Source organism: Denticeps clupeoides, chromosome 3 (assembly GCF_900700375.1).
Source record: "Denticeps clupeoides chromosome 3, fDenClu1.1, whole genome shotgun sequence".
In the NCBI taxonomy this organism is placed as follows: domain Eukaryota; kingdom Metazoa; phylum Chordata; class Actinopteri; order Clupeiformes; family Denticipitidae; genus Denticeps; species Denticeps clupeoides.
This window is the reverse complement of record NC_041709.1, coordinates 31,392,979-31,404,030: the sequence shown is the minus strand read 5'-3', so window position 1 is coordinate 31,404,030 and position 11,052 is coordinate 31,392,979. Positions and strand designations below refer to the sequence as shown.

The window sequence follows — 11,052 nt, the reverse complement described above, 5'->3', positions numbered from 1 at the left end:
TTCAGCACTCCCACTGCGTCCCAGTTATAAAACATTAATCCTAAAACGCGATCACTGGCGCTCCCCAACAAAGGCCTGTGAATTCCATTCCACGCCCACTTACCAGTCCACCAACCGTGCATGCCTCTGGGCGGCAGAAGGAATCCAGAGAACCCGGAGGAGACCCGTGGCCACATGGGGCGAGGATAGAACTTCCATACACAGCTGGAGCCGAGATTCACGCCCAGGACCACGGAGACGTGACAACATGCCGGCCCATTATCACTAATTCACTAGTCAGCTGGAGGAGTGCTTATGTTCGCCAGAACTTTATTTTAATAAATATATATTTGTATTTACCCTGCAGAGTAAGAAAGGAAATCCCTTTTTATATAATATCTACGTTAATGCTACATTTATGGCAAGGAGCTTCCTGAGGCACAACCAGTCACTACCCGGATTTCAGATTTTTTTATTTTTTTTTTTTTATGCTTTATGTATATCTACCGGAATCATCTTCAGGAGAATATCCACTAATCAGAAAATGGGAACATGACTGGCGACCTGGTACAACAAGTGTTGACTGGATTGCAGGTGGTACATTTTAAACGTCCCTCATGGAACATACACCGCGAAAGCCGTTCCATACATTTACTGTTCCTTCTTCCAGAGCTTTAAGGTTTTTGAGAATGCGAACAAATGTTAAAACCTGTGGGCCAAGAAGCCAAGTGCTGCACAAAAATGTAAGAAAGAGTCAAAAAGGGTGATATGGCCACCTTGAAAGCACACATATTATGGGGAATAAACCCATAAATGCTGTAATTCTCTAAATAATTTGAAATATTCATAATTGCTGTACAAATCTCATGATTCAGCAGGAATACAGCAGGATAGTCAAACCCGTTATGCACGACTCTTATCACACAGGTTTCAATGTTTCGTGAGTTCCAAGTAGCTGCAGATAAATGGTTAATAATAATAACAATAATAATAATGGTTAAAAAAAAAAAAAAACACACACAACAGTGATGTACGTTTGTGAGATCAGTCTAATGCAGAAACCAATCAGCCACAACATAGTGAACACCACGCTGGCGGCCATCGTGGCCACATACACGCTCATATAAATGGTTATATGATCATAAAATCTGGTCCACTGATACTACTTTTACCGAATGAAGAAAACGCGGCATTAGATGCGATTATATATAGTAAAAAAAAGAATAAATGGCGTTCACACGCCGGACTGGGGGGCGAAACCTTTCTCGCTATGAGTCTTCTTATGCGACAGCAGGGCGCTTAAGTGGCCAAAAGACTTGTGACAGAGGGGACACTGGTAGGGCTTCTCGCCGGTGTGTATCCTGCAGTGGGTCTTGAGCACGTCCGAGCGGGAGAAGCTCTTCCCGCAGTGGGAGCACTGGAAGGGCCGCTCGCCGCTGTGGAGCCGCATGTGCTTCTTGAGCGTGGCCGTCTGTGCGAAGGCCTTGTCGCACTGCGTGCACCTGTACGGCTTCTCGCCGGTGTGCGTCCGCATGTGCAGCCGGAAGTTCTGCTCCGACAGGAAGCTGTTGCCGCACTGCTGGCAGAGCCACGGCCGCTCGCCGGTGTGCACCCGCAGGTGGTCCTTCAGGTGCACCCTGGTGTAGAAGCGCTTCTCGCACAGCGGGCACTTGTGGGGCCTCTCGCCCGTGTGCACCCGCTCGTGGACCTTCAGGTAGCTGGTGGAGGTGAAGCTCTTCTCGCAGTGGGAGCAGCGGTAGGGCCTTTCGTTGCTGTGAGTCCTCATGTGCACCGCCATGCTCCTGGGGTACTTGTAGGCCTTGCCGCAGTGGGCGCACTGGTACGGCCGCTCGCCGCTGTGCGTCTTCTGGTGCTCCTTGAGGCTGCCCGTCTGCGAGAACAGCTTGCCGCAGTCGCCGCAGGAGTACGGCCGCACGCCTTGGTGAACGCTCCGCTGGTGCAGGCCCAAGTTGCCCATCGTGGTGAAGCTCTTCCCGCAGACGGAGCAGGCGTGGAGCCTCTCCCCGCTGTGCGTCTTGGCGTGCTGCTTTAAGTAGCGCGCCGTGGAGAAGCTCTTCTTGCACTGGCCGCACTGGTGAGACTTGAACTCGGCGTGTCGCTTTCGGTGTTTTAATAAGCAGCTTGGTCGGGCGAAAGTCTTGCCGCAGTCAGAGCAGGGGAGCTTCTTCTTATTGGTGGGCTTCTTCTGCTTGCTCTTTGGCTTCGGTGAGGGCGTCGGAGAGATTTCATGCTCTGCAGTCTCGTTTTCTTCACGAACAGCCTGAAGCGCTTCACCTGGAAATGCAAAGATTTTTATTAACAAATCAACATTTGATCTGTCACGAATTTATGGATAATGCTGATGTGAGTGTCTGAGATTTAGGGCGCTGTGTGGGAAGTTAAATGTTTGACCTTTAGATTAATAAATGCTTAAGTTCCTCACTTACAGTCGTCCACTTCCTCCTCGGCGTCACACTGGCTTTGGGTTTTATGGCAGTCCACCAGTCTCACCGACAACTTCTTCAGTATCTGCGGTTCCTCCGCCTGATCTTCACCTGCTTCAATCGCCTACACAACAGGTTTAATAAAACCAACAAAAAAATAGTATTAGGACGCACAGATCAAAATGCTGACACTTCCTTCAACATAGTGTCATAAAACCTGAATTTCATAGTCGCAAAGCAAGTAAATACCATGGCATCGCTTGTGCTGTTAGATCCTTCTGCCTCAGATATCTGCACCTCTTGGTCCACGTAAGATCTTTCGATGACTTTCCTGGATGAGGCGAAAAGGGACGGGGCTTGAAACGTTTCGATTTCACTCTGTAGTCTTAAGCCGCGTAAGAACGAATCAGTACTTGCTACGAAGCTCTGTCCCCGGCATTTGGGTCTGCAGGCCCGGCTCTTGAATGTAGACCTGCTTCTGTAGAGCCAGCACTTCATCCTGTAGACTGCTGATGGTCTACACACACACACACACACACACACACACACACACGAAAAAGGGCTGCTCATAACCCGGCTTCCTCTTCCTTTGCTAACACTGTTAGGTTTCCATTGAACTGTGTTAACAACAACGCATAAAAGCTGCATCAGCTTTGAGCCCCTGAAAGAAATACGGATAAAATACAATACCTGCTTACCAAAGCAACAAAACTCATTATTAACACTACAAATTATTTTAAAAAAAAAGTGTTGCAATTCATCTTTGCAGAAGGAACCGGCAGATAAATAAACACATTCAAATCATACGATAAACATAGCAGCTATCGTTAAGTTTGTAGAATTTAGAGAGAATATTAGAATCAAACACAGCGCTGCATTGTTGTTACTATCGGCGTGTATACGATACGTATCGCGATACGATTAAATCACGATATATTGTGATATTCTACAGGTCGGTGAATAATGTAAAAACAGCTGAAATACAAGATGCCGTGTTTGGTCTGTCATGTTTTGCTAGTTGAGTAAAGTAGCCAGCAGTACAGCGCCATCTACGGGAGGGGAGGTCGTAAATGTCACTAAAGAAAACGCTCGACAGCACCACCCGGTGGACTAAATTCGTATACCAAAAACATCGATATTTGACACAATACCCCCACGTAGTTATTACTGCACCCATTTCACTCAGACCATCAGCTAGGCCCACCTTGGCGGCCTCGGCGAGCTTCAGCTCCTTCTCCTCCACCCGGCGCTGCAGGTGCTCCAGCTCCAGCTCCAGCAGCTTGTTGGTCTCTCGCTGCTCGGCCAGAGCGCGGTCCGACCGCAGCTTCCACTCCTCCAGCCTCCGGACCTGCGCCTGCAGCTCCAGCTCCGGCTCCGGCTCCATTTCAACTCCACCTCGTACCGTTCACAGCTCCGCACCTCGGGCGTCCCGCGTGTGAAAGCGCGCCATCAACGCGGCCACGACGGCGGGCTAGTCGGCACGCATTAAAACCGACTCCGGCGTGGACTTCATCACAACCCGTCCCGTTTCTTCTGGTCCCGGCAGCGTGGGGTGAACGCAGCCTTTTCCGGTGCGACGAGGCGCACAGCGCCGCCTCGTCCGCTGGAGAGTCCGCGCACGCAGCATCGGGGACCGCGGGACTTCCATTGGGCCTCCGCGACAGACGAAAATTCAAACAAGCGAAACGAAATGTTTAATGGAACGTCCCTTCGCCGTGAAACGTAAAGCGTCGTCCACTCGGAGGAATATACCGTGGCGCTGTGGCCTCCAGTCCGCCAGGGGGCAGTGCGCTCCGCCGGTATTCGGGTATCAGGGCTACTAGGAACGTTAGCAGCGCTGCTTTGTCGTGTTTAATTAACACAGTGTGGGTCGTCGCGGAACTCTGCGGTACAATATCGCCGGGTGTCACGCCGGGAGGTTCGGCTGTCGTCGCGACTGGCTGGGCGGAAGCGTCGAGTCGCAGTGCAGGTTTATTAGTAGTAATAATAATAATAATAAACCGCAAGGACATGGAGTCGGCGCGCCAAATTGACTCGAACGAATTCCTGAGGATGCGGGTGCTGGAGCTTTACAGGACTTTGGAGGACAAAGAGGACAAACTCGCCGAGGCCAACAAGGTAGGACGGCCGACGTCCCGCAACCACACGCGCCCACCAGTGTCCGTTCGGTCCCCGCTGACTGCCTGTGTTCTGGTCCCCCGCGCCAGCTGATCAGCGCCCTGAGGGAGGAGGTGGAGGATCTCCGGCAGGAGCTGCGGAGCCGGGAGTCGCGGATCCAGACGCTGCAGGAGCAGCTGGGGCTCCAGGGCAGGTAGGAGGGTGTTCTGTCGTGTTGTCCTACCGCGGCAGAATTGCCTACCGCAGCATATTTTTATGGCGACTGTTCCTGCTAGCTGTACAAACGCGACGTGCAACTTGTTTATATAATAATTGTGCTATTATACTATCCATAAACCACGAGTAGTATGTTGTGATTGCTCAGAAACACCCATCAGATTGTCCTACCGCCAGTGGTTTACCTGTTTGAATGTTAATTACGACACATTTATTGTCCAAAACACCACAGGTATGTTCTGATAGCTCAGAAACACAAGTATTTGGTGCTGCACTTAACATAGGACCTTTCGATAAGTAGGATGTAATGATAGAAGACCGGTTGTCGGTGAGGAGGAGAAAGATATGAACGCACGCCCGGTGGATTGGCAGTGGGAGACTGAGATTGCTGTGTGTTTGAGATTCTGAGACCAGGATATGGAATTTTGGTAGAACGTTTCGAGAAGTAGGATTAAAAGATAGAACACCGCTTGTCGGTGAGGAGATGGAGATGAATGCACGCCCGGTGGCTTGGCAGTGAAAGGCCGAGATTGCTGTGTGTTTGAGGAAACCCGTTTGAGATTCTGAGACCAGGATATGGAATTTCCGGATGTGTGTGTTAGTGCAGGACTCTTGATGGATTAGATAATGATGCAATGTGTCCCGTAGGAGTTATGGGGTACAGAGCCATCAATACATGCAAAATAAAGGGTTGCATCCTTTGGAATAATGACAAAAACTAAAATTCATTTTGGACAAATTTTTGATACTGACCTATACTCAGAACTGTTTTATGACTGCATGAAATGTGGTAAAGTTCAAATGAACAAGCAGTGGGGGGAAAAAAAATCTTAGTGTTATAATTTTTTTTTTTTTTTTTTCCCCCAAGCAACTTACATTTCTTCGATCAGTTGCATTAAATAAATAAACACTCTCCTTTTAACCTCCACAGGATGTGCCAGGAGTTAACTTCATCACAGCAAACTCTGCAGCCGTCCTTGCCCGTCGAGATCAAAACTGAACCGGTACCTCAGTCAGCCACTTTCTTTCCACGTATCCACCTGACTTGTATTGTGTGTGTTTGAACTCCTTCTAAACGCTTTCTAGGGGTTTACGGACTTGCCCAGCTCTTCCACTTCACGCGCCACAGAAGCGAGCTTCACAGATCCACCTGACCGTTTCAAAAGAGAGGAGTCACCTGTCCCCCTGAAGAGCTTGTCGGTGACACTGGTGGACTGTGGGAGTTTATTAGGGGCCGACGGGAAAGCCGCTTTACCCGCAGACGAGGAAGACGATGGCGTCTGTGATGACGCCGGTGGTGAGTGCACGTCTGGATGGAGCTGTGTTGTGTGGGTACCTGTTGAAATTTGACCGTTGTTCTCCCCCAGATACAGAAGACCACCCCCTCGTCATTAAGTACGAAGACAGCTCTTCCGAAGCTGAAGAGCAGATGCAAGACGACGAAACGGAAATAAAAAAGGAGAAAAACTATGAGCGGCGCGGCCGCACAAAAAGGACATTTTCCTGCTGCCAGTGTGGGATGACGTTGTGCTCGCCGTGGTCCCTTAAAGTGCACGAGATGAGGCATTCTGGGAAGAGGCCGTACAAGTGCACACAGTGCGGGAAAAGCTTCTTCAGTTTCCTGACTCTGGAGGAGCACGAGAAGTTGCAGCTCCAGTGCACCGACTGTCAGGTGGACTTTGCCACGTCGGACTGCATCTCCATACACACAAAATTAGACGAGGGGGACCAGACGTACGTCTGCCCTCGGTGCAAAAAGGTCTTTACCGACCTGGCAGATTTCAAAGCTCATTACAGGCGGCACACCAAAGAAAGCCCCAACCAGTGCAAGATATGCGGCAAACACTTCCTGTACCCGTGGAACTTCAACAAACACATGAGAATACATACGGGAGAGAGACCCTACCAGTGCCTCCGCTGCGGCAAGGCGTTCGGCCTGCTGGACAATCTCAAGACGCACATGCTGACCCATCCTCTGCAGAAGACGGACAAGTTTTTACAGTACAAGCAGAGACTGGAAGAGACGTCCCAGGGCAAAGAGCACGAGGGGTTGAGAGCTGGGCTCAGTCCGCGCCTGTTCTCGCTTTACGAAGGTTTTCAGTAGTTCGCCGTCAGTCACACTCTTGAGAAGAAGATCCATAGCGTGCAAAAGTTTGGACGTCCTTTGGCAAGTTTCATCGCTTGTACGTGCTATTCATAAGAGTTAAGGGCCTTTCCGTTTTTTCCTCCTCCATTAATATCTCCCCTCATGTGCGTATGTGTGTTCATGTGCTTCTTCCAATTGATTTGGCAAAAGATTTACGCCGGACGCCCTTTGTGACACATCCCTCCCCGTTTACCTGGGCTTGGGACTGGCACCGAGAATTACACGCTCACTTGTGTCCCCAGTGGCTGGGTATGATATAAATGTCGTATACAGTCACCTTAAAGGTCCCATGACATGGAAATGTCACTTTGTGAAATGATTTGATGTTAATAATAGTTCCCCGAGGCTGTCTATGGTCCTGCAGTGGCTAGAAATGGCGATGGGTGTAAAGCGTGCTTTGGTCATTCTGCTTCATCGTTCAGAGAACGGCAGCTCAGACGGTCGGATCTGGAATTTAGCCCATTATGACGTCATAAGGGGAAAGATGACATGACTTCCTGTCTTCTCCAAACATTATGGTTGGTGAATGGTGTTGATTATGTCATTTTCGCGAATCCTCCCTCAGCTTCTACGGGTCGCCCTCCTCCTCGTCCCGCCTCTCTCCTCCTCATTAGCATTTAAAGCTACAGACACCAAAACGGAGCGTCCTGGGGAAATCTCACAGCGGGACTGGATCAAAGTGGCTGTAATTCTGCACCAAGAGACTTGATATAGAGTATAAGCGGACCAATAAGACCGATATATGTTCATGTCAGGGGGCCTTTATAAAAAAAAAAAAAGAAAAACGCTGCTGCGTATGGAGTCACATGACTCCACACCATGCATTGCGCTGCATGGCTGTAACACAGATTAGAATTCAGACGAGTTTGGGATGTCTGTGAGTAACGCATCTCCGTTGGACAGATTTACAGCGACTGGGTGAATCACTTTCTGGCCAAATCTGGGCAAGCTCAGCAGCTTCGGCATTTTTTTCCACCATACAATGTTCTCATTTCAAGTGATTTGTGCTTTGATTTCATTCGTTTGAAATATTCAATAAATAACAATAAATAGTTGTTTCCTTCAGTTCTTTTAAAATTGCAAAGACCCTTTCACTGTTAATCAAAATCAAGGTAAAATGTTCAATTAATGATCAGTGTTGCCAGATATATGATAATTATCATATTTGTACAATAATTTTACCCCAAATCCCATAATGCAAGATAAATTTACTTTTTAATTTTATGGCTGATTATATTGGTGGGGGACTTTTTCAGCATCAGAAATAGTTATATTTTAGAGCACAGAACCTGTTTCACCTTTAACTTTATGATTAAAAACAGTCATTTGTGATTTACAGCATTTATCAGGTGCCCTTTTTTTCCAGTTCTCTTCTATGTGTTTTTATGCATTTTATGTATTTACTGGTCACAATTTCCCTACATCATTCATTGTTTAAAAAAAAAAAAAAAGCAAGAAGTTGGAGAATCGTGGAGAAAAAGAAAGGGCACCCTACCGGGAGAAGTGATAGAAATGATAAATAACTCAGATCCATATCAATCATATCCATATCTAAGTTAGCTGCCATTTCCAGCATTTATCAGACGCCCTTATCCAGAGCGACTTACAATCAGTAGTTACAGGGACAGTCCCCCCCCCTGGAGACACTCAGGGTTAAGTGTCCTGCTCAGGGACCCAATAAGTGGGATTTGAACTTGGGTCTTCTGGTTCATAGGTGAGTGTGTTACCCACTAGGCTACTACCACCCCCTTAAAGACTTAAAAGCCATGGGAAAATAAGGAAGTATGTTAAGTGTCTTGCTCAGGGACACAATGGTAAGTGGGATTTGAACCTGGGTCTTCTGGTTCTGGTGTGTTACCCACTAGGCTACTACCACCCTCATAATGTTCTGTGTAGCTCGCCTGATTTGAAGATGAATCAGTCTCGTTACTGCCATTGAACTATAGTAACATGCTTGTACCCTACAGGTTGTGATGGTGAGACGACGCCTCATGACGTATCAAACCATTTTAGTCAATTTGTTCAAGAAAGGTTTCAGGGTGGTAGTAGCCTAGTGGGTAACACACTCGCCTATGAACCAGAAGAACCCGGGTTCAAATCCCGCTTACTACCATTGTGTCCCTGAGCAAGACACTTAACCCTAAGTTGCTCCAGGGGGACTGTCCCTGTAACTACTGATTGTAAGTCGCTCTGGATAAGGGCGTCTGATAAATGCTGTAAATGTAAATTTCCCGACTCTTCATGTGCACATGACACCACCTACTGGCCAGGTATATAATTACTCTACATAAATTATTACATATGTGTGTAATATAATACTGTTTGGGTGTGTTCTGTGTGATAATTTTCACAAGATGGTAGTACCTTACAGCAAGTTGATTATGTACAGAACTGCTATGCTGACGACACACAACTCCTCTTCTCCTTTCCTCCCTCTGATCTTCATGCTGCTTCCAAAATCTCTGCATGTCTAACAGACATCTCGTCTTGGATGGCAGCCCATCACCTTCAACTCAATCCCACCAAAACTGAACTAATATTCATTCCAGCAGATTCTTCACCACATCAGGATCTTGCTATTTACCTAGACAACTCGCAGCTCTCTCCTTCTGCAACAGCCCGCAACCTTGGAGTAACAATAGACAACCAACTCTCCTTCTCAACTCACATCAGCAATCTTTCCCGCTCATGTAGATTCCTTCTCTACAATATCAGACGAATCCGCCCTTATCTGTCAACACAGGCCACCCAACTACTGGTTCAGTCCCTAGTAATCTCACGACTGGACTACTGCAACTCCCTTCTAGCTGGTCTACCACTATGTACCATCCAACCTCTACAACTCATACAAAATGCAGCAGCACGACTGATCTTCAACCGTCCCAAATTCTCCCACACCACCCCTCTACTACGTTCCCTCCACTGGCTCCCAGTAGCTGCACGCATCAGGTTCAAAATACTGATGCTGGCCTACAAAGCCAAACATGGAGCAGCACCATCCTACCTCACAGCCCTTATTACACCTCGCACTGCACCTCGTATACTCCGAGCCTCCAGTACTGCTCGCCTGGTCCCTCCATCTCTGAAGGTAAAAGGAAAAAATTCATCTAGACTCTTCTCCGTCTTGGCCCCTCGGTGGTGGAATGAACTTCCCCTCGAGGTCAGAACAGCTCAGTCACTGAGCACCTTCAAACGACAGCTCAAGACCTTCCTCTTTAAAGAATATTTAGATTAAATTGTAATTTTCTTGTTGTTGAACTTTGTGTACAGAATCTACAACAGAGTGAATTAAATAGATGTATTCATAATTGGGGTCCTAGTGAACCGGAATTGATCTCTTCATCGATGGTAACTTGAAAGCACGTTGTAAGTCACTCTGGATAAGGGCGTCTGCCAAATGCCACAAATATAAATATATAAATATAAGATGTTATCAATTTTTATATTCCCTGAAGGGAAACATCTCAACCTGGTTCAGGAACAGCACCATGCAGGATAGGCAAGCCCTACAGAGGGTTGTTTGATCAGCTGAATGCACCATCTGTACCAAGCTCCCTGACCTTAAATCGATCTACAGCAAGCAGTGCTGGACCAGGGCCAGGAAGATAATGAAGGACCTCAGCCACCCCAACAATGGACTCTTCTCTCTGCTGCGATCCAGGAAGCGCTTCCGTTCCCTGAAGTCCAACAAAAAGAGAATGAGGAGGAGCTTCTTCCCGCAGGCTGTCCGAGCCCTCAACAACCACAACACATCATAGAACTCCAATACACTCCAGCACTTTCAATCACTTCTGGACTCAATCATCCCAGACTTTTGCACAAATTTTTACTTTACTTTCACTTTACACATTTGTACACTTTCACCCTACCGATTACACATATTTTATGTTTAAAAACATATAATTGTAATATTGGTTATGTTTGCAATATTTGCAAATTGGTTCCACTTGAATACTTGCAATATTGAGGTCTATAGCAGTCGCAAAAGCATTTCACTGCATATCATAACGCACTACTCTCTTGTCTATCCTGAAGAGGCTTGGAATTCAGGGCTCAGCATGGCAGTGATTTGCTTCCTATCTTGATGACCGATCTTAACAAGTGACTTGGAAAGGATCCACCTCTGCCTCACGTAGACTCTCCACTGGT

General features: G+C 47.5%; 2 protein-coding genes across 3 annotated transcripts; one reads left to right on the top strand and one right to left on the bottom strand.

The window, feature by feature from the left end:
- Positions 1–435: 435 nt before the first annotated feature.
- On the bottom strand, positions 436–4,189 carry LOC114785726 (zinc finger protein 501-like). Its single transcript, XM_028972264.1, has 5 exons — positions 3,628–4,189; positions 2,837–2,940; positions 2,673–2,754; positions 2,427–2,547; positions 436–2,274 (listed from the first exon to the last, which is right to left on the bottom strand). Exons 1-5 carry the CDS (start codon positions 3,805–3,807, stop codon positions 1,214–1,216), a joined length of 1,548 nt encoding a protein of 515 aa, XP_028828097.1. The 5' UTR covers positions 3,808–4,189; the 3' UTR covers positions 436–1,213.
- LOC114785765 (zinc finger protein 805-like) lies at positions 4,093–7,958 on the top strand. Of its 2 annotated transcripts, none has more exons than XM_028972342.1 (5): positions 4,093–4,541; positions 4,631–4,734; positions 5,689–5,761; positions 5,844–6,054; positions 6,131–7,958. In XM_028972342.1, the coding sequence occupies exons 1-5, from the start codon at positions 4,434–4,436 to the stop codon at positions 6,859–6,861; spliced, it is 1,227 nt and encodes a 408-aa protein (XP_028828175.1). In that variant the 5' UTR covers positions 4,093–4,433; the 3' UTR covers positions 6,862–7,958. The 2 variants fall into 2 exon arrangements, with proteins under 2 accessions (XP_028828175.1, XP_028828174.1); XM_028972341.1 differs by having other exon boundaries at positions 4,104–4,541; positions 6,125–7,958.
- The last annotated feature ends 3,094 nt before the right edge of the window (positions 7,959–11,052 follow it).

What these genes read in the sequence shown, in the direction of transcription:
- LOC114785765 (XM_028972341.1), top strand. Translation starts at nt 4,434, where the DNA reads ATGGAGTCGGCGCGCCAAATTGACTCGAACGAATTCCTGAGGATGCGG. An exon ending in CAGCTGGGGCTCCAGGGCAG is followed by an intron (nt 4,735 to 5,688) that starts GTAGGAGGGTGT and finishes TAACCTCCACAG; the next exon opens with GATGTGCCAGGAGTTAACTT. An exon ending in TCGAGATCAAAACTGAACCG is followed by an intron (nt 5,762 to 5,843) that starts GTACCTCAGTCA and finishes AACGCTTTCTAG; the next exon opens with GGGTTTACGGACTTGCCCAG.
- LOC114785726 (XM_028972264.1), bottom strand. Translation starts at nt 3,807, where the DNA reads ATGGAGCCGGAGCCGGAGCTGGAGCTGCAGGCGCAGGTCCGGAGGCTG. An exon ending in AGCTCGCCGAGGCCGCCAAG is followed by an intron (nt 2,941 to 3,627) that starts GTGGGCCTAGCT and finishes GTGTGTGTGTAG; the next exon opens with ACCATCAGCAGTCTACAGGA. An exon ending in CGAGGAGGAAGTGGACGACT is followed by an intron (nt 2,275 to 2,426) that starts GTAAGTGAGGAA and finishes TTGCATTTCCAG; the next exon opens with GTGAAGCGCTTCAGGCTGTT.